This window comes from Rhinopithecus roxellana, chromosome 12 (assembly GCF_007565055.1).
Source record: "Rhinopithecus roxellana isolate Shanxi Qingling chromosome 12, ASM756505v1, whole genome shotgun sequence".
NCBI classification, from domain to species: Eukaryota; Metazoa; Chordata; class Mammalia; order Primates; family Cercopithecidae; genus Rhinopithecus; species Rhinopithecus roxellana.
Window position 1 is genome coordinate 112,776,408 of NC_044560.1, and position 22,515 is coordinate 112,798,922.

At 55.2% G+C, this 22,515-nt stretch overlaps 1 protein-coding gene across 2 annotated transcripts; it reads right to left on the reverse strand.

The window, feature by feature from the left end:
- Window positions 1-90: 90 nt before the first annotated feature.
- On the reverse strand, window positions 91-21,639 carry WTIP (WT1 interacting protein). Of its 2 annotated transcripts, XM_010359631.2 has the most exons (9): window positions 20,873-21,639; window positions 19,351-19,440; window positions 11,298-11,399; window positions 8,188-8,255; window positions 7,967-8,029; window positions 7,674-7,804; window positions 6,661-6,712; window positions 5,221-5,289; window positions 91-1,153 (listed from the first exon to the last, which is right to left on the reverse strand). In XM_010359631.2, exons 1-9 carry the CDS (start codon window positions 21,540-21,542, stop codon window positions 1,013-1,015), a joined length of 1,386 nt encoding a protein of 461 aa, XP_010357933.2. In that variant the 5' UTR covers window positions 21,543-21,639; the 3' UTR covers window positions 91-1,012. The 2 variants fall into 2 exon arrangements, with proteins under 2 accessions (XP_010357933.2, XP_030798528.1); XM_030942668.1 differs by lacking the exon at window positions 19,351-19,440 and having other exon boundaries at window positions 20,873-21,637.
- Window positions 21,640-22,515: the final 876 nt, after the last annotated feature.

The following is a 22,515-nucleotide window of genomic DNA, read 5'->3' on the forward strand; positions in this document are numbered from 1 at the left end:
GTTCTTACCACCTGAAAACCAGCTCCATGACAGACAAATTAGACACTTGTGAGTTTGCTGGAATTTGCTTTAAAAATAACAAGGCTGGTCCAAGATCTTAGAAGAAAATTATATTCTTTTAAAGAAAACGCAAATATCCTCAAGGGAAAAACTTAATTTAAGTCAAATCCTGTCCTTTTGTCTTGGAACCCCGTGCCCCGCGTGCAAACACAGGCTTTCCTGCAGCGCGGCCAGAGCGCCCCCGTCGTCGCTCCTGAGCGATATCCGGGGCTGCAGCCGCACGGGGCATTTTCCCGGGCTGAGCAGGGGAGTGGGCTGGGGGACCCAAGCCAGGAGCCCTGGAAGAGGGAGCAGGGCGGCAAGTGGGGCCGCAAACACCCATCAAAGTCCCCAGGACCAATTCCCACAGTGACCACATGGCCACAGGCAGTGCCCTTTGCAGGCCCGCTCCCCAAGGGTGTCATTCCTCACCCCCTCCTGGGACCCCACCTAAGCCAGGCACCCTCCCACCCACCAGCAGGCACTGCGCTAGGAGATGCAGGAACACCCATCCATGTCCCTGCCAGCCCCGCCTTCCAGACCACACCCTGCCTGGGAGCGCGCTTTGCGGGGGGGTGGGGCGGTGTCCCCAGGTCTCTGAACAACGGACAGCAGCTCCCACCCAGGAATGCAGCCGGGTCACCTCGCGCCCCTGACCAGGGCAGGGGCCCTCTGCAGCCTGGTGACCCACGGCCTACTCTGAGGCTGCAGGGCGCAGGGGTCCTCCAGAGGGCCTCCAAGTGGAAAGCTGGTGATGGGGTGGGTGGGAGGCAGGGCCCGCAGGGAAGTGACTTGAGCAGGCACAGACGGTGAATAAATAGAAGCTTCCACGCGGGGGTCCGGCCCCTGCAGACAGCAGCTCGGTGGGAAAGTGGGATTAGAGGGAGCTCCCCTGACACTGACCGGGGCCACCCACGCAGGCCCTCCCTCCACACCCACACCCACCCCGGCCCTGGGACGGGTTTTCCCCTGCTCAGAGCTCAGTGACGTGCACAGTGGGTGAGGGAACAGGCCCAGGTTGGAGGCGCCGCAGGTGGCAACGACGACACAGCAGGTGACCCGCCAGGGGGTAGCAGCGGCGTCCCTCCTCCCCGCTCAGCTGCAGCCCGCAGTCCTAGGGAAGAACACAGCCCCCAGCCCCAGAGTCAGCAGACAAGCGCACATCAGAGGTCACGAGGCGGGGCGGGGAGGACCGAGGGGCAGAGCAGAGCCGCAGGGGACCGCATAACAACATAAAGACTCTTCCGCCGGGCACAGGGGCTCACACTTGCAATCCCAGCACTTTGGGAGGCTGAGGCGGCTGGATCACCGCCTCGGTCAGGAGTTCGAGACCAGCCTAGCCAACATGGTGAAACCCTGTCTCTACTAAAAATACAAAATTAGCCGAGCATAGTGGCACATGCCTGTAATCCCAGCTACTTGGGAGGCTGAGGGTGAAGAATCGCTTGAACCCGGGAGGTGGAGGTTGCAGAGAGCAGAAGGCCTGCCATTGCATTCCAGCCTGAGTGACAACAGCGAAACTCCATCTCAAAAAAAAAAAAGACTCTTCTTCTGCCAGAGGGGAGATGGGGAGCCCGGTGTGGAGCACTGGGGACTGGAGCTGCCTCTCAGGCATCCAAGAGGAAGTCACTGGATATAAGTCAGACTGCGGGGAGAGGACTAGGCAGTCAACGTGGGTGTCAGCATAAAAACCTGATGGTTTGGGTGTGTTTTGTTTATTCGTTTGTTGTTTATTGTTTGAGACAGGGTCTCTCACTGTTGACAAGGCTGGAATGCAGTGTCTGGATCCCGGCTCACTGCAGCCTCAACCTCCGGGGCTCAAGTGATCCTCCCACCTCAGCCTCCTGAGTAGCTGGGACCACCGGCGCACCCCGCCACACCCTGTGAATTTTGCTTATTTTTTGTAGTGATGGGGTTTCATATTGCTCAAGCTGGTCTAGAACTCCTGACCTCAAGCGATCCTTCGCCTCAGCCTCCCAAAATGCTGGGATTACAGGCATGAGCCACTGTGCCTGGCCTATTGTTTGTTTATTAGACAAGGTCTCACTCTGTCGCCCAGGCTGGAGTGCAGTGGTGCGATCTCAGCTCACTGCAGCCTCAAACAAGCAATCCTCCCACCTCAGCCTCCCAAGTAGCTGGGATTACAGACACGTGCCACCACGCCCGGATAATTTGTTTCCCTTCTATTTTGTAGAGATGACATCTTGCTCTGCTGATCAGGCTGATCTTGAACCCTTGGCTTCATAACCATCCTCCCACCTCAGCCACCCAAAGTGCTGGGATTGTAGTTGTGAGCCACTGCGCCCAGCCAAACATGATGGTTTTTAAATACGAAACAGCAGACTACCTCTTCCAGGGAGTGCAGATCCCTAGAAAAGAGAAAAGGGCAAGCAGCAGAACCTTCCATGAGGAGGTAGGAAGAGAAGAGGCCTGGGCTGGGGAGATTCAAGGAGAAATGAAAGTGAAGAAAACCAAAACCCGGCAGCCCCAAGGGCAAAGTGAAGCAAGTGCCTGGAGGCGGGAGTGGCCCTGTGCTCAAAGCTGCCGGGGGCCCGGAAGGAAGTGTCCACCAGTTCTCTCTGGCCACACAGGGGTCAGAGCAGAGTGGAGGGATGAATGCCACCCCCAGGTGGTCTGAAGAGGCAGTGCTGAGTAGACCTGGAGACACCAGGGGAAGCAGGGGGCTGGCTTCACGTCCCTTATCTCACTGTTTTTACCTTTGCGAGCTTGGGGCTGGAATGCTGGCAGCTTTGACCCCTTATCCAGAGCCCCTGACACCAACACCTGGCCCGCACTGCACGGGGAAGGGAGCTGGACTGCCGCAGTGGCACCACATCACTCCTTTCCCTGGTCTCTCGCCTGTCCCACGACAGGCCACTGGCTGGGCCTTGCCAGCGACCGCTGCACACCAGGCCAGGGAGGAGTGCGGGGTCCCAGAGGTATCAATCTCCATCCAACAGCGTCATCGCAGCACAGCAGCACCACCAGCCGCCTGCCCTGCTCTGACTCTCAGCGTCGACCTTTTGCTGTGCTCGGTACTGGACAATCCCCAGGCCGCACAGTCCACAGGGCGGCCCAGCAGGCGGAGGGACGCGGAGATCCTGTTAGTGCTGGAGGGAAGCCCTGGCCCCTCTGCAGACCATCTCTGTTCCTTGTCCTCCCTTCTGGGTCCCCTGGCACGATCAGTGCTCCCATGGGGCCACTCGCCTGCACCCAGGAGACCTTGTCACCCAAGGGGATCCCTGATTGCTACTGCAGAGTCCCCACTGCCACTTGCTCTGCTCTTGCTGGGGCGCGGTCGCCGGCAGCCTCCGGGTTCTCCTGCCCAGGCCTCCTCAGCCTCCCTCTGTGGTCACTTCCCCTGTGTGTGTCCTTAAGTGGTGGTGCTCCTTGAGCCATCCTGACCCCCACTCCTCCTTTTCCAACTCACCCTGGAAGACCTCATATGCTCCCTGGCTTCAGCTGCCGTCCCTGCATCCATCATGGGACCCTTGCTTCCCGCCAGAACAGAAGAACAGAAATTGGATTTTCCCTCCCACCTTCAATAACGAGAACAACAGGCTAAAGAGATGACAGTGACTCTCAGACCCCGGACAACAGACCAGGGAGGCCCATCATCTCTCAGAGAAGGGAAACCCAGCAGGTACACCCCACACCGCCCGACTGACCGCCTGGAGACTGCTCCGGTTGCCCAGGGGAGCCCCGTGGTCTCCTTGAGTTGAGAATCTGGGGAGGCCAAGGCAACTGGAATTCCCAGGGCCAAGATTCAGAGAAGAAGGTCTGGTGTGGTGGCTCACGCCTATAATCCCAGCACTTTGGGAGGCCAAGGTGGGTGGATCGCGTGAAGTCAGGAGCTTGAAACCAGCCAGCACAGCCAACATGGCGAAGCCCTGTCTCTACTGAAAACACTAAAACTAGCTGGGCGTGGTGGTGGGCGCCTGTAGTCCCAACTACTTGGGAAGGTGAGGCAGGAGAATTGCTTGAACCCAGGAGGCAGAGCTTGCAGTGAGCTGAGATGGCGCCACTGCACTGCCACCTGGGCAACAGAGTGAGACGCGTTTCAAAAAAAAAAAAGAAAAAGATTCAGAGAAGAGAGCGCCACACATCAGTGACCCCAAATTCCCACAGCTGTCGGCAGGGTCGTTGAACCCCTGCCCACTTACAGGTCTACTGGACATCTCCAGCTACCAAAAATGAGAGCGTCTCATCCCTTCTTACCCCGCCCTCACTCTTTGCTGGGGTTCTCATGAATACCTCCCAACCCCCAACCCTCAACCCCCCACATCCAGACACTCGCCAAATCCAGTCCTTTCTATGGCCTAACCATCACTCAAGTCAGCCACTTCCCTGAACCCGGGCCCCCAACCCTGACGCCTCCAGCTGCTCAGGGAGCACCTACCTTCACTCCCTCCCCCAATTCACTCTCTGCAGGGCAGGAAACGGATAGATAGAATGGGGTGGATGCCAAAAAATAGGTGAGGCCATCGCGGTGGCTCACGTTGTAGTCCCAGCACTTCGGGAGGCCAAGGCAGGTGGATCGCTTGAGCCCAGGAGTTTAAGACAAGCCTGAGTAACATGATGAAACCCCATCTCTACTAAAAATAACAAAATTAGCTGAATGTGGTGGCGCAAGCCTGTGGTGGTAACCGGTCAGGAGGCTGAGGTAAGAAGATAGCTTAAGCCCAGGAGGCTGAGGCTCCAGTGAGCTATGATCGTGCCACTGCGCTCCAGTCTGGGCAACAGAGTGAGATCTTGTCTCTAATATATATAAACAAAAAAAAAATTTTTTTTTTTTTGAGACAGAGTCTCACTCTTGTTGCCCCGGCTGGAGTATAATGGCACGATCTCGGCTCACTGCAACCTCTGCCTCCTGGGTTCAAGCGATTCTCCTACCTCAGCCTCCCAAGTAGCTGGGACTACAGGTGCCTGCCACCACGCCTGGCTAATTTTTGTATTTTTAGTAGAGACAGGGTTTCACCATGTTGGCCAGCTGGTCTCGAACTCCTGACCCCAGGTGATCCGCCCACCTCGGCCTCCCAAAGTGCTGGGATTATAGGTGTGAGCCACCACACCTGGCAAAACTAAAATTTTGATAAGGTGAGCCCACAGAACACTTGGAGAGGAGAGCCGCGTGGGAGGAGGCCCACCCCAGTTGCCAGCCTCCTGGGGGCCCAGGCTCACCTCACAGTGGTAACATGCCACGTGGTAGTCTCTGTCCATGGACACCACACGGATGGTTGTCTCACAGCCCTGGAGGAAGAGACGGAGTTCACACACGATGAGCATGCAGGGACTGGAGGCAAAGTGCAGGAGTGCACACTCCCACACACCACGCTCCTGTCCCGGCTGAGGTGCATGCCCGCCCCAGAGAGCACAGCCACGATGCTTCTGTGGGGCAGGACAGGCACCAGAGGTGCATACACACAGACACACATGGGCCTTAGGCATCCTCTGCGGCCACAGCCCGCAGCACACACAAAGGCCCACAAGAGGGTCATGTGGGTGTCAATGGATGTGGACATTATTTTCACCTCATTGCTTCTTTTTTTCTTTTTTCTTTTTTTTTATTGAGACAGTCTTGCTTTGTTGCCCAGGCTAGAGTGCAGCGGCGCGATCTCGGCTCACTGCCAGTTCTACCCCCCAGGTTCACGCCATTCTCCTGCCTCAGCCTCCCGAGTAGCTGGGACTACAGGCACCCGTCACCTCACCCAGCTAATTTTTTGTATTTTTAGTAGAGACGAGGTTTCACCGTGTTAGCCAGGATGATTTCGATATCCTGACCTCGTGATCTGCCCACCTCAGCCTCCCAAAATGCTGGGATTACAGGCGTGAGCCACTGCGCCCAGTCATCTTTTTTTTTTTTTTTCCAGAAATAGAGTCTCTCTCTGTTGCCCATGCTGGAGGACAGTGGTGCAATCACGGCTCACTGCGGCCTCAAACTCCTGGGCTCAAGCAATCCTCCTGCCTTAGCCTCCCAAGTAGCTGGGACTACATGCACAACCACACCCAGCTAATTTTTTATTTCTTTGTAGAGATGGGGTCTCACTAGGTGGCCCAGGCTGGTCTCAAACTCCTGGCTTCAAGCAATCATCCCACCTCGCCCTCCCAAAGTGCTGGATTACAGGCGTGGGCCCCTGTGCCTGGCCTGTTTTCACTTCCTTGGAGTCTCGAAAGGGCACTGCCAGTTCTGCTTCGCCGGGCACACCAGCCTGGGACAGAGCCAGCACTGTGGGAAGACCCCAGGCCAGAAGAGCTACAGCACCCACGGGGGGCTCCCACACAGACCACGTCCATCTCTCCTCTGCTCCCCCAGCACCCCCACCTCAGCCTGCAGAGTGAGAAGACCCAGGGAACAGCCCTTCCGTCAATGGAGAATGGAGCGGAGGCTGGCAGTGGGGCAGCCAAGCAGCAGGGGCCACCACTTTCCTCCATCTCGTGCCAGGAGACAGCTGTACCCTACGTGCACAAGCACGACACACACCCCTCAGTCCTGAAGGACCTGCAGGGAAGCACCTGCTCATCCCTCCCACTGTGGCCCAAGACCTGGGCTAGACCCAGGCTGGATAGGGCAGCAGCCGGCTGGGCCAGGCGCCTGATCATCTCTGGGTAAGTGGCTCCTACCTGTGCAGGGAGGATAGGACGGGCACAGGAGGCGCATTTTGGAGCAAAAACCCTAGAGAAATAAAGGAAACCAGAAGTGATCAGCTGAGTGACCAGAGACCAAGGGCACAAGGACAGGGGCACCCACAGGAACGCCCTGATGTGGCCCAAGAGGCCCTCACTCCCTATGTGCACAACTCGGGGCAGACAAGGAACAGCTTCCGCCATGCCTTCCCGTACTGGCCTCTTCATTTTTTTAAAAAATAGAAATGGGGTCTCGCCATGTTGCCCAGGCTGGTCTCAAACTCCTGGGTTGAAGCAATCCCCCACCTTGGCCTCCCAAAGTGCTGGGATTACAGGCATGAGCCACCACGCCCGGTCCTGGCCTCTTATCTGACTGCCCATTTCATCTCCACCCAATCACCTCCTCCAGGATGGCTTCAGGTTCTGCTCTGCCATCCACCCCCATGTTTCCTGTGAGTTCCTTTCTCCTTAATGTCCAGGTCTGGGGCACCACTAGCTAGGACCACTGTGAGACCTGACTTCACCCTAAGTACCAGGGACCTCTGCCCAGGACTCCAATCCCACGCAAGGCCCTGCTCAGAACCAGAGCTCCCAGGAATAAACCTGGAGTCCCAGTAAGAGGAAACAGATCGGGGATCAGACGGGCAGGAGGAGGGGGCTGCAGAGACCCTAATCCCCTGCCCCAGCCAGAAGAGGCCTGGCCTAGCAGGGGATGGAGGGGAGGAGCGGGAGAGACAGTAGATAGTGCAGCCAGGAGGGTCTCCTGTGCCAGGAGTAGAGAAGCACACAGGCTACGACAGGGAGAGAAGAGGCAAAAGACCGGTGGCCGGACCACCGGGAGAGGGGATGCAGGCAGAGACACATGCCTTACCCAAGCCTGGGTGCACAAGGGGAGGCAGAAGGCAAAAGGCCAAGAATGAAGGGCAGTCAGTCCAATGGGAAACAGTGCTTCCAGGGGAGCCAGAGACGACAGCCCGAGTCCCGCCTGCGCCACAGCGCCAGCCACTCACGTGTGATAGTCTCGCACGCAGTAGATGTTGTTCTCCACGTCCACGGTGAAGGGAACCCCGTCCAGGCACTCATTGCACACGGAGCACCGGAAGCAGCCTGGGTGGTAGGACTTGCCCAGGGCCTGCAGGATCTGCGGGCGGGGCACTGAGGTCAGCGTGGGCAGGAGGCTCAGCACCGCCCCGGGAGAGGCTCTGGCTCTGAACCCCTGGCAGGTCTGGAGCAGGGGAGAAGGTGGGGTCCTCAGATTCCACCCATGTCAGAAGGGCTCCAGGAGGCTGGGGCAGGGGCTCACCATCTCCATGATGAGATGTCCACACACGCTGCACTTGTCGGCTGTCTGCTGGAACCCGGAATACTGGGAGGGGACACAGGATCCAGGACACATTGTGTGACAAAGGGGCACTCGTGGCCCAGTTAACACCTGCCTCCTGGCCTCGTCTCCACTCGCGTCAGAACGAGGGTCGCTGCCCCAGTACCCACCCCTGGCACCGCCGGGGCACAGCTTGGACTCACCAGGAAGTCCTCCTGGCAGTACACTTTCTCGCCCACGTTGTAGAACGCCTTCCCACGGAGTCGTCTCCCTGCAAGGACAAGGGTTGAGAGGGGTCCCTGGAATGCTGGAGACCAGGGATGGAGCCGCGCTTCCAGCTCTCAGCACCCTCTTCCAACAGATGAGACACTGGGTTATGGGTGGTTTTCTAGGTTGTTATTGTTATAATAACAAAATTTCAGAAAAAAATTAAAGAGAATATATTGTCGATAGAATTACTGCAAAAGGTTGCCAAACCAAATATATAAAGAAATATTTTACTAATGTAAATACATGTGTTGGTTAATAAACACATTCACTTTAAGATCAGTTGAACTTAGGGCAAATTTTTGAGAATGAATCTTTTTTTTTTTTTTTTGAGACAGAGTCTCACTGTGTCGCCCAGCCTGGAGTGCAGTGGCATGATCTTGGCTCACTGCAGCCTCCTACTCCTGGGTACAAGCGATTCTCCTGACTCAGTCTCCCAAGTAGCTGGGACTACAGGTGCCCACCACCATGCCCGGCTAATTTTTGTATTTTTAGTAGAGACGGGGTTTCACTATGTTGGCCAGGCTGGGTTTTTTTGTTTTTTTTAAGATAGGGTCTCGCTCTATCACCTAGGCTGGAGTGCAGTGGCACAATCATGGCTCACTGCAGCCTCAACCTCCCAAGCTCAAGCAATCCTCCTGCCTTAGCCTCCCAAGTAGCTGGGACTACAGGCACATACCAATACTCTCAGCTAATTTTTTTATTTTTGGTAGAGATGGGGTTTCATCATGTTGCCCAGGCTGGTCTCAAACTCAAATGATCTGCCCACCTCAGCCTCCCAAAGTGCTGGGATTACAGGCGCAAGCCACCGAGTCCAGCCAGAATAATCCTGCTAATCCATGAACATGAGCAGGACAACGTTCACCAGGAGAAGGACCCCAATAAGGAAGAGATGTCCTTGTCAAAGCAACAGCCACAGCGGACCCAGTAACACGCTGTTAGAGGCAGTCCCATCAGAGACAGAAGAAACTGATAATACCTAGCTAGGAACAAAGGGAACTTCCTCATCCAATGAATGGCATCTATGAAAAACCCCCAGCTAACATCGGCACAGTGGTGAAATATGAAACGCCTTTCCCTTAAGATTCAACATTGTACCAGAGGTTCCAGACAGTGCAATAGTAACAGTGAGAAAAAAATGAAAGGCACAAAGACTGGAAAACAAGAGGTAAAATGATCGTTAATCACAGATGACATGATTGTATTATGCTGAAAATCATAAATAATCTATTTAAAAAAAACACAAGAGTAAGCAAATTTCACAAAGTTGTGGAAGGCCAGCATGTGAAAACCCAATGCATTTTTTTTTTTTGAGATGGAGTCTCGCTCTGTCGCGCAGGCTGGAGTGCAGTGGCACCATCTCGGCTCACTGCAAGCTCCACCTCCTGGGTTCACGCCATTCTCCTGCCTCAGCCTCCTGAGTAGCTGGGACTATAGGGGCCCACCACCACGCCTGGCTAATTTTTTGTTTTTTTTTTTTTTTAGTAGAGACGGGGTGTCACGGTGTTATCCAGGATGGTCTCGATCTCCTGACCTCGTGATCTGCCTGCCTCTGCCTCCCAAAGTGCTGGATTACAGGCGTGAGCCACCGCGCCCAATGCATTTTTATATTCTAGCAACAAACAATTGGAAAATAAACTCACAAGTTTTTTTTTTTTTTTTTTTTGAGATAAGGTCTCACTGTCACCTGGGGGATGGAGTGCAGTGGTGCTGTAATAGCTCACTGCAGCTCTGACCTCCAGGACTCAAGGCATCCACCCATCTCAGCTCCCTGACTAGCTGGGACTATAGGCACACACTACCATACCCAGCTACTTTTTCTTTTCTTTTACTTTTTTCTTTCTTTCTTTTTTTTTTTTTTTTGCTACAGAGTTTAGCTCTTGTTGCCCAGGCGAGGTGGCTCACACCTGTAATCCCAGCACTGCGGGAGGCCGAGGCAGGCGGATCATGAAGTCAGGAGAGAGAGACCACCCTGGCCAACACGTGAAATCACGTCTCACTAAAAAAATACGAAAATTAGCTGGGAGTGGTGGCGTGTGCCTGTAATCCTAGCTACTCGGGAGCCCGAGGCAGGAGAATCACTTGAACCAGGGAGACGGAGGTTGCAGTCAGCTGAGATTACACCACTACACTCCAGCCTGGTAACAGAGTGAGACTCTGTCTCAAAAAAAGAAAAAAAGAAAAAAATAAATAAAATTATAAAATGTGCAAATAAATAAAAGATGTCTGATTAAGGCAAGGTCTGGAAGAACACTGGGCAAATCAAGAGTGGTGATTTATTAGGGTGGTTAGATTATAGTTCTTTTTTTTCTTTTTGTAACTTTGTCTAGGTTAAACTATAACACTTATAGTTTATGTTGGGTGTAAAATCGTGACCAAAAATAAATTGCAGGCCAGGCGCGGTGGCTCACACCTGTATGCCCGGCACTTTGAGAGGCCGAGGGAGGCGGATCACTTGAGCTCAAGAGTTTGAGACCAGCCTGGCCAACATGGTAAAACCCCATCTCTACCTAAAAATACAAAAAAGAAAAAAAAAAAAAATTAGCCGAGCATGGTGGCACGTGTGCCTGTAATCCCAGCTACTCAGGAGGCTGAGGCAGGAAAATCTCTAGAATCCGGGAGGCAGAAGCTGCAGTGAGCTGAGATCATTCCACTGCACTCCAGCCTGGGCAACAGAGCAAGACTCTGTCTCAACAACAACAACAAAAATAGATTTCAGGAAAAAGAAATATTAGTCGTATGTCCAGACAGGCAGAAGGTCCTTCATGGGCTTCCGATGCTGTTCCCAGGCAGCTGGGTGACATCAGTGCCCTGTGTGGCACAGAGGCTCCACAGCTGACAACCAGGGGGCAGCCCTGTCCTACCGCCCACAAAAGACTCCTCAGTAGCCCCACGCCTCCTCCCCAGACAGAGTCCTCCACCGCCCAGCCTGGGCCAGAGCCGGGTGGTCCATCCACCTGGACTCAGGTGCAAGGGGGTTTGAGGGGAATGGGAGTGACGTGGCAGGTCCTATTCACAGAGCTACCCAGGGCACGAGGTTACCTACCACACGAGTCGCAGGTGAAGCAGTCGGTGTGATAAAGACTCCCCATTGCCTGGCATGCCTGCTGGGCTCCATAGATGCCAAGCCCACACTTGATGCAAATGCCTAGGAGAGGAGAGGCAGGAGAGAGCAAGAGTTAGCGCAACAGCCTATGCCACCCAATGGATACCAGGGGTAAGCGCAGGGGTTAGCACCACAGCCTGTGCCACACTGACGGACTCCCCATCTTCACACCGCCCACCCGCCTGACCTTGGGGATGCTAACTTTCCTAAGCCAACATCACTCGATTACTGATGACTGACATGGGCACCATCAGAGTGGCCACGACCCAGGGATTGCTGCTGCTGCTGTCTGAGGATTCAAGGGCTTGGCCGAGCAGCCAGTGCAGAGTCGGAGCTAATCAAAGCTGTCCATCACAACTGTTCTGATAGATTCTTTTGGTTTTTGATTGATAAATAGGGACAGAGTCTCACTATGTTGCCCAGGCTGGTCTCAAACTCCTGGGTTAAAGCGATCCTGCTGCCTTGGCCTCCCAAAGTGCTGGGATTACAGGCATGAGCCACTGCACCTGACCAGTTTTAGGCTTTTTTTTGGGGCGGGGAGGGAGACAGGAGCTCGCTCTGTCCCACAGGCTAGAGTGCAGTGGTGCAATCAGAGTTCACTGCAGCTTCGACCTCCTAGGCTCAAGCAATCCTCCGGCCTCAGCCTCCCAAGTAGGTGGGACTTCCGGCACGTACCATCACACATGGCTAATTTTCTTTTTCTTTTGTAGAGACAGGGTCTTGCTATGTTGCCCAGTTGCCCAGGGCGCGCTCAAGCAATTCCTGGGCTCAAGCGATCCTCCTGCCTGGACTTCCCAAAGTGCTGCAATTACAAGCATGAGCCAACACACCCAGCCTATCATGGTATCTTTACACCTAGACAGTTGTTTTAAGGCCTTTCACCCATGGCCTGCTCTTGGACTGAGGGAGAATCCTTCCTACTGTTTGTGAACCAAATCCTGTTCTTCAACATGTTTTGTGACCCAGACACAAAGAATGAAGACCACACGGGCACTCCGGGGCAGTCACCACCCCTCTGCAGCCACTCTGTCCTCCTCCGTACCCCAGGGTCCACTTATTCTCTTGGTCAGTCGGCACACAGATGAGTCACGTGCCACTAAGGTCAGGCACCACTCAGTCTGCAATGCACCCAGTCCCTACCCTCAAGAATCCTGCATTGAGTGGAGGACAGAGAACAGCAGTCAAATAACGTCAGGCAGAGACGAGTGCTACGGCGAAAGATAAGGCTGATCAACAAAATGCTTGGATGCAGGAATTTTTTTTTTTTTTTTTTTTTTTTTTAAGATGGAGTCTCACTCTGTCGCCCGGGCTGGAATGCAGTGGCGCAATCTTGGCTCACTGCAACCTCCACCTCCTGAGTTCAAGCGATTCTCCTGCCTCAGCCTCCCGAGTGGCTGAGATTACAGGCGCCCGCCACCACACCTGGCTAATTTTTTTTTATTTTTAGTAGAGACAGGGTTTCACCATGTTGGCCAGGCTGGTCATGAACTCCTGACCTCAGGTGACTCACCCGCTTTGACCTCCCGAAGTGCTGGGATTATGGGTGTGAGCCACTGCTCCCCGCCTTTTTTTTTTTTTTTTTAAAGACAGAGTCTTGCTCTGTTGCGTAGGCTGGAGTGCAGTGGTGCAATCATAGCTCACTGCAGCCTTGACATCCTGGGCTCAAGCAATCCTCCCACCTTGGCCTCCCAAGAAGCTGAGACCACAGGCAAATACTGCTATGCCTGGCCAAGGATGTGTGATTTTTAAACCGGGGATTCACAGAAGCCTCACTCACAAGGTGATATTTGAGCAAAGGCCTGAGGAAATAAGGAAGGGGGCTGGGTGCAGTGGCTCACGCCTGTAATCCCAGCACTTCGAGAGGCCGAAGCGGGAGGATCGCTTGAGCCCAAGAATTCCAGACCAGCCTGGGTAACACAGTAAGACCTTTATCTCTACAAAAAATTTTAAAAATATCCAGGCATGGTGGCGTGCACCTGTGGTCCCAGTTACTCAGGAGTCTGAGGCAGGAGGATAGCTTGAGCCTGGGAGTTTGAGGCTGCAGTGAGCTATGATCATGCCACTGCACTCCAGCCTGGGTGACAGAGTGAGATGTCTCCAAAAAAAGAAGAAGCCGGATGCAGTGGCTCACTCCTGTAATCCCAGCACTTTGGGAGGCCGAGGCGGGTGGATCACGAGGTCAGGAGTTCAAGACCAGCCTGGCCAAGATGGTGAAACCCTGTCTACTAAAAACACAAAAATTAGCCGGGCGTGGTGGCAGGTACCTGTAATCCCAGCTACTCAGGAGGCTGAGGCAGGAGAATCACTTGAACCTGGGGGGTGGAGGTTGCAGTGAGCCGAGATCACACCATTGCACTCCAGCCTGGCCAACAGAGTGAAACTCCGTCTCAAAAAAAAAAAAAAAAAGAAGAAGAAGAAGAAGAAAGACATGAGGGTCGCTGCTGTGCAGGTGCCTGCGATCAGTGGATGGAATCAGGAACCACACTGTGTACTCAGCATGCAGTGGGGAAGGTGGAAAGGAGAAGGGTGACCAGCAACCCCAGGGCCAAGCCTGGCTCCAGCCTCAGGGCACTCCCTGGCCAGCCCTCCTGGAAACCCAGACAGTAAGCAGGTAGCCCACACATCTCGTGTCCCCTTTACAGGGTCACCCAGGGTCTCCCATGCCTCACAGCACATGAAGATGGCCCTCCAACTGCCCTCTGGACCGTAAATCTTATGCCAGCTCCAGGCCATGCTGCCCTCCCCCAACCTTCTTGCTTTCTCCTTACATCTCTTTCCTTACATAACCTCCTTTCCCTCCTCCACCAGCCGCCCCATTCCCCACCTTCCCTCAGTCAACAAAGAGAGCATGGCCCACACTTGGTCACCTCCTAGCCGTCCCCATCTATGGACTTTCCATTCTGATCTTGCTAGTGGGTGACCCACCCCCTCCTCTCTGGTGTCCAGGATGCAGCCTGCACCCAGCTTTCCAGGTCTTCATCTCCCTTCCCTGCTTTCCTGGGTACCCCCTGCTCTGCCCAGGGCCTCCCATGCCTCACTCTCACTGGGCAGAGAGAAGACCAGTTCAGATGCCTTCAGAACCAGGCAGGGGCTGGGCACAGTGGCTCACATCTATAATCCCAGCATTTTGGGAGGCTGAGGTGGGTTGACCACTTGAGGCCAGGAGTTTGAGACCAGCCTGGCCAACAAGGTGAAACCTCGTCTCTACTAAAAATATAAAAATTAGCCGGGGGCCGGGCACGGTGGCTCAAGCCTGTAATCCCAGCACTTTGGGAGGCCGAGGCGGGCGGATCACAAGGTCAGGAGATCGAAACCATCCTGGCTAACATGGTGAAACCCCGTCTCTACTAAAAAATATAAAAAACTAGCCGGGCGAGATGGCGGACGCCTGTAGTCCCAGCTACTCGGGAGGCTGAGGCAGGAGAATGGCGGGAACCCGGGAGGCGGAGCTTGCAGTGAGCTGAGATCTGGCCACTGCACTCCAGCTTGGGTGACAGAGCGAGACTCCGTCTCAAAAAAAAAAAAAAAAAAATTAGCCGGGCGTGGTGGTGCATACCGTAATCCCAGCTGCCTAGGAGGCTGAGGTGGGAGAATGGCTTAAATCTGGGAGGCGGAGGTTGCAGTGAGATCACACCACTGCACTCCAGCCTGGGTGACAGAGCAAGACTCTGTCTCAAAAAAAAAAAAAAAAAAAAAGGCAGGGACCAGGCTTGGTGGCTCATGCCTGCAATCTCAGCACTTTGGGAGTCTGAGACAGGAGGATCACTTGAGGTCAGGAGTTCAGGCTGCAGTGAGCTGTGATCGCACCACTGCACTCCAGCCTGGGCAACAGAGCTAGATCCTGTCTCTAAAAAAAATTAAAATTAAAATTAAAATTAAAAAGAAACAAAGGGAAAGGGCCAATGAAAAGAGGAGAACTGAAGGTGCAGGAGGTGTAGGTTGGTGATGGAAGGACCCTTGTCCTCTCAGACGGCAGGAGAGTGAGACCCACATGGACTGGAGCACCTACAGGGGAGCGGCAGGATGCTGGTGGAGACAGACTGCAACTGCTGACCTCAAGATTCCAAGGAAGTCGGAAGCAAACATAGGGGTCCCAGGAGGGAGGAAGGTTGTTGAGAGAATAAGAGAGGAAACCGACAAAGGCGGCTGGGCACGGTGGCTCACACCTATAATTCCAGCTCTTTGGGAGGTCAAGGCAGATGGATCACCTGAGGTTGGGAGTTCAAGACCAGACTGGCCAACATGGTGAAACCCCGTCTCTATTAAAAATACAAAAAATTAGGCCGGGCGTGGTGGCTCAAGCCTGTAATCCCAGCACTTTGGGAGGCCAAGATGGGCGGATCACGAGGTCAGGAGATCGAGACCATCCTGGCTAACACAGTGAAACCCCGTCTCTACTAAAAAAAAAAAAAAAAAAAAAACTACCCGGGCGAGGTGGCGGGCGCCTGTAGTCCCAGCTACTTGGGAGGCTGAGGCAGGAGAATCGCTTGAACCCGGGAGGCGGAGGTTGCCGCGAGCTGAGATCTTGCCATTGCGCTCTAGCCTGGGCAACAAGAGCGAAACTCTGTCTCAAAAAAAAAAAAAAAAAAAAACTGACAAAGGCTTAGGGTGTCAGTGGTGCCAGGAAGACCTGTGTGGTGAGGACAACAAACCTTTCACAGTCCTGAGGGCTTCCTCAGAGCCCTTCCCAGCCTGGTATACTGGCCACAGAGGGGGTCGAAGCATGAGCCCAGAGTCGGGGTTCTGCTGGGCAGACAGCGATTACAGGAATGAGAGCAACTGCTGAGAAGCAGGCTGGGGTTACCACTAAGGACTGCTGGAGTGAAGGGAAAACAGGGTGTGGCCCTGAGAGTGGGTGGCTGAAGAGAAGGCAGGGAGGTCACCAAAGTTGAAGAGGTTCCGGAAGCCCGAGGCTGTTGGCTGGCTAGTGGCAGCGGAACTTGGGGAGGGGAGAGGGGAAAGTTCCAAAGACATCAGTGAATGGCAAAGAGCGACCAAGAGATCAGCTGGTACCAGGGCCAAGGACAGGAAGGGATGAGGGGTTGGACAGAGAAAAAAAAAATGCTCTGACCAGGCGTAGTGGCAGTCGCCTGTAATCCCAACACTGGGAAGCCAAAGAGTGAAGATCGCTTGAATTCAGAAGTTCAAGACCAGCCTGGGCAACAAAGCAAGATCTTATCTCTACAAAAAAATTAAAAAATTTAGCCAAGCATGGTGATGCGCACCTGTGGTCTCAGCTATTCAGGAGGCTGAAGCAGGAGGATTGCTTGAGCCCAGGAGTTCAAGGCTGCAATGAGCGCTGATCTCACCACTGCACTCCAGCCTGGGTGACAGGGTGAGACCCAGTCTCTAAAAATAAATAAATAAATAAATAATTTAATTTAAAACAAAAAAGCCACACTCTGAGGACAAAGTTTATCAGAGATCACTTGAGCTTATGCTACCTGCAGACTTCCTTTTGTAAACTGCTGTATTATTCTGGTTGCTCTATGAAACTGCCACATTTGTAGCTCAACAAAGTCAAATGTCATCAGAACCATATAGTTCAAACAAATAGTTGCCCATATTTTTTAAAATCATGAAAGTGGGCCAGGCATAGTGACTCACGCCTGTAATCCCAGCACTTTGAGAGGCCAAGATGGGCGGATCACCTGAGGTCAGGAACTCAAGACAAGCCTGGCCAACATGGTGAAACCTCATCTCTACTAAAAATACAAAAATTAGGGCCGGGCGCAGTGGCTCTAGCCTGTAATCCCAGCACTTTGGGAGGCCGAGACGGGTGGATCACGAGGTCAGGAGATCGAGACCATCCTGGCTAACCTGGTGAAACCCCGTCTCTACTAAAAAATACAAAAAATTAGCCGGGCGAGGTGGCGGGCGCCTGTAGTCCCAGCTACTCGGGAAGCTGAGCCAGGAGAATGGCGTGAACCCGGGAGGCGGAGCCTGCAGTGAGCTGAGATCCTGCCACTGCACTCCAGCCTGGGCGACAGAGCGAGACTCCATCTCAAAAAAAAAAAAAAAATACAAAAATTAGCCGGGCATGGAGGTACACAGTACCTGTAATCCCAGCTACTGGGGAGGTGAAGCCAGGACAATGACTTGAACCCGGGAGGTGGAGGTTGCAGTGAGCTGAGATCGCACCAGTGCACTCCAGCCTGGGCAACAAACCGAGACTCCGTCTCAAAAAAGTTTAAAAAAATAAAATAAACAAAATCAGGAAAGTATTACTAAATCTCAATTTCTAGCTTTTCTTGAAAACAAAATAAAAAAGGTCTATCATCACTCCTCTAACACTCTCACAGCGCTACAACAGCCTGATCTGGGCAGCTCTTTTTGTTTTTTTTTGAGACGGAGTCTCTCTCTGTCACCCAGGCTGGACTGCAGTGGCCCGATCTTGGCTCACTGCAAGCTCTGCCTCCCAGGTTCACGCCATTCTCCTGTCTTAGCCTCCCAAGTAGCTGGGACTACAGGTGCCCGCTACCATGCCCAGCTAATTTTTTGTATTTTTAGTAGAGACGGGGTTTCACCGTGTTAGCCAGGATGGTCTCAATCTCCTGACCTTGTGATTCGCCCACCTCGGCCTCCCAAAGTGCTGGGATTATAGGTGTGAGCCACTGTGCCTGGCCCTTTTTTTTTTTTTTTTTAAAGACAGGAAGGATCTCACTCTGTCACCCAGGTCAGAGTGCAATGGCACGATCATAGCTTATTGCAGCCTGGAACTCCTGGGTTCAAGTGATCCTCCCACCTCAGCCTCCCAAGTAGCTGAGAACACAGGTGGGTGCCACCATGCCCAGCTGATTTTTAAAATTTTTTGTAGAGACAAGGTCTCACTATGTTGCCCACACTGGTCTTAAACTACTGGGCTCAAGCAATCCTCCCATCTTAGCCTCTCAAAGTGCTGGGATTACAGGTGTGAGCCACCACACCCGGCCTAGCAGCTCCTCCTTAGAAAACAAATGTGCTACCACACCCGATTGTCTTGTACCATCTCCACATTACCTGCCAGGGACCTCAGCCACCCCTATATCATGTAAAGATTCAGGGGTGTCTACAGAACACACCCTCACCTGGGCTCTGCAGTACATAGGGGCTGGGAAATGGGTACTCTCCCCTGCAGAGGACACTGGGAAGCATGCCCTTCAAAAGTCAGCCCCAGCCTCTGTTCCTGGTACCTGTCTGGCACAGGAGACGACAGCTCCTGGCACATCTCCCTGCTCCCAGGCCATCCAACAGCCGCCACAAGACCTGCCTAGCCACAAAGTCTCACCATGACCTCACAGATGGGAGGCGCTCTCCGTCCCAAAGCAGGCGCACCTCCTCTTAGCCCACACGTGCCCTCGACCACCTAAGCCCTCTGGGCTGCAACCCCTGGGGGAAGAGTGGGGCACTCCCTCATCCCACCTGGCCTCCTCTGTTCATTCTTCCCTCTCTCTGGAATGCCCCCACCTGGCCCCTCACTGACAGCCTCCTCACCCCTCAAGATTCAGTTCAGGGCCGGGTGTGGTGGCTAACGCCTGTAATCCCAACATTTTGGGAGGATGAGGCAGGCAGATCATGAGGTCAGGAGATCAAGACCATCCTGGTCAACATGGTGAAACCCTGTCTCTACAAAAAATACAAAAATTAGCTGGGCGTGGTGGCGTATGCCTGTAATCGCAGCTACTGGGGAGGCTGAGATGGGAGAATCGCTTGAACCAGGGAGTCGGAGGTTGCAGTGAGCCAAGATCACGCCACTGCACTCCAGCCTGGCGGCAGAGCGAGATTCCATCTCAAAAAATAAATAAATAAATAAATAAATAAGAAAAGATCCAGTTTAGGGCAGCCGTGAGCTACTGACACCATCGAATGCTCAAAGACACAAACTCCAGGATGGCTGCGGTCCCAGGCATGGTGACCATCCATCCACCAAAGCCAGGTGCTTAATACAGAAGGCAAGTTGGGAAGTTCTCTCCCCAGGCCCCACAGTATACCTCTGCCCCGCTCGCAATCTCACCTGAAGAGCTGTCCCAAGAACTAGAGATCAGGGGGCCCGGGCCACACTGGGAAGTGGAGGCTGTCAGGCTGCTGGGCTTTGCAGACGTACCTGCAGCAGGATTCCTTTAGGAGACATCCTATGTCCACAGCACAGTCCGGGCGAGGGCAGCCACGTGTGACTGGCATGGTTCCCCTCTCCCCCAAAGTGGGCTTTTCTTCCCTCACACAGTCCCTCTCCCGCCGCTACCATCACCAAAGCCTGGGTCAGGAAGTGTCCGGTGGTACCTGGGCCACTCCACTTCCCGGTTGCTGTCCACACCCACATCGTGGCGGGGCAGACGAGGAAGCACCCCTTTCTGCTGTTCACGAAGCATGAAAGGATCAGACAGGATGAGAGCGCCAAGTGTAAAGAAGAAAAGATCAGGCCGGGAGCACTGGCTCAAGCCTGTAATCCCAGCCCCTTGGGAGGCCAAGGAGGGTGGATCGCTTGAGCCCAGGAGTTTAAGACCAGCCTGGGCAACATAGGGAGACTTCGTTTCTTAAAAAAAAAAAAAAAAAAAAAAGAAAGAAAGAAAGAAAAGAAAAAAGAAAAAAGCTGGGCGTGGTGGTGTGCACCTGAGTCCCAGCATCTCAGGAGGCTGAAGCGAGAGGATCTCTTGAGCCTGAGAGGCGGAGGCTACAGTGAGCCGAGATCGTGCGGCTGCACATCAGTCTGGGAGACAGAGGAAGACCCCGTCTCAAAATAAATAAATAAATAAAAATAATAATAAAAGAAAGAAGAAAGAAAGAAAAGAAAGGAGAAGGAAGGAAGGAAGGGAAAGGAAAGAAAAGAAAAGAAGGAGAAAGAAAGAAAGAAAGAAAGAAAGAAAGAAAGAAAGAAAGAAAGAAAGAAAGAAAGAAAGAAAAGAAAAAAGGTAAAGAAAAGAAAGAAAGAAAGAAAGAAGAAAAGAAAAGGAAAGGAAAGCAAGAAAAAGGAAAGGAAAGGGAAGAAAGAAAGAAAGAAAGAAAGAAAGAAAGAAAGAAAGAAAGAAAGAAAGAAAGAAAGAAAGAAAGAAAGAAAGAGAAAGAAAGAAAAAGAAAGAAAGAAAAGAAAGGAAGGAAGGAAGGAAGGAAGAAAAGAAAGAAAAAGAGAGAGAGAGAAAGAAAAAAAAAAGAAAAGAAAGAAAAGAAAGAAAGAAAGAAAGAAAAGAAAAGAAAGAGAGAGAAAGAGAATGAATCAGAAAATGGCTCAGTGTGCCCATGAACCTGACTTGCCGGTTAATTTAGGAACCGCGCATCAACTCACTCGGCCAGAACCCCTCGTGTGGTGGGGAACCCAGAGGCAGGGGTGAAGCCCTTGCTGGGGATCCAGGCGCACTCACTTTCTGCACTCCCCAGTCCCCGGGAGACGCACCTTCCTCGTCCCAACCCCGTGTACCGCTGCACCCCCAGCCAGTCCCGTGATCTCCGCTGATTTGGCCGCCTACTCGAGGCCGTCCCGGAACCCCGGAACCCCGGACGCAAGCTGCGCGCGCAGGGAACTGCCCGGCAAGCTCGCTCACCGAAGTAGTCCCGTGCCGTGCGCGCCTCGAGCGCCCGCTCCAGCTCCCGGGTAAGCGCCTCCAGCCGCCGCTCGGCCGCGCTTGGGCCGCCCTCCCGGCCCGGGGGCAGCGGGAGCGCAGGCAGCGGGAAGGGGGCTGGCCCCGCAGGCTCCGGGGAGCGAGCGGGCGCAGGGCAGGCGCCGGGCAGGAGGAGGTCAGCATAGGCGCCGGCCGAGCCCCGGGAGCCGAGGCTGGACACGCTGGAGCGGGCGCTGCCCACCGACGGCGGCCCGGGGCCGGGGCGAGGGTCCGAGCGGCCGGAGCGCGGGCTGCCGTGGCGCTGGTCGTAGCCCAGGCTGATGCCGCTGGAGCGGGCGCTGCCGCCGCCGCCGCCGCCGCCGTCGGACCCCGCCAGGCTGGCCCGTGGGCTGCCCGCAGGCTGCGCGCTGAGCTCCGGGGCCGCCGCGCGCCGGGGACCCCGCTCCCCGCGGCTCAGTCCGTCCGCCCCGGCCTCGGGGCCGCCGCCGCCCTTCCCTCTGCGGCCCAGCGCGGGCGCCGCCTCGTCTCCAGGCCCAGGCCGCGGTCCCCGCCGCCCCCGACCCGGAGAGCAGCCTCCGGGCTCCAGCTCCCGCAGGGCCAGCCCGGCCAGGAGCAGGGCCGCCTCGTCCGCGGCCGCCCGGGAGCGCTGCATGGCCCGGCCCGCCGGCCCTGGCGCGTCACCTCCGCCTCCGCTTCCCGCCGCCGCTCCGGCCGGGCCGCCGCATCGTCCGCCCGAGGCCCGGAGCCCGCCCCGGGACCCCTGGGCGCGGGGCGGGGCGGGGCCGGCGCCGGGCCGGGGTCGCTCCGGCGGCCACGCGTGGGCCGGGGGACGCTGCGCCCTACTCGGCGGCGCGCGCGGCGGAGGAATGTGCGCTCCCAGACGGCGGGCCGCGCCCCCTCCTCGCCGCGGCCTCGCGGGGGGCGGAGGGACTCCTTTGCGGGGGCAGGAATGCGAGGAAGGAGACGGCGCTGCGGCCTCTGGAATGTGGGGGGAGTGGCGGCGGCCGCGCTGCGCCGGGACCTCGGAGGGGCGTGGAGGCCCGGCCAGGACGCAGGGGCGGGCGGCGGAGGCGCCGCGGGAAGAGCCCGGGGTCCGCGGGGCGCCCGGGCCGTCGGGCCGCTTGGAAGAGCTCGGATTTCCGCAGGCTGAGCTGGAGGCAGCTGGCGCCATCCGGCATGGAGAGATCCAAGCAGTCGACAGCGTTCCCCACATCCCGCCCCATCTCCTTTCCTTGCGCCGCCTCGCTCTCTGGCGCTGCAGAGCCGACCCAGCTCAGCTTGGAGCCCACGGCGCTGCGCCTGTCCCACGCCCGAGAACACTGTGCTCCTCGCGCAGATGCGTCCCCACGACCCCCTGCCTGGCCCGGGGACATGTGGCCGTGCACGGGCCCCTGGAGCCCCCGTCTGACTGCTGGGGAAGGCGCCCAGAGCTAGGAGCGGGTCGGTTGGGGACTGGTCCTCGCGCTGGGTCGCTTCGCCCAGGCCCCCAAGTCCAGGCCAGAAGCAGGCCTCAAGCTCAGAGCCGGTCGGCGGCGAACCTCCCCTGTGGTCATCACAGGCAGTCCCCGTGAAATGTGGGGACTCCTCCCTTTTCCAGCACCTGCACCCACTGTGGTGGTTGAGGC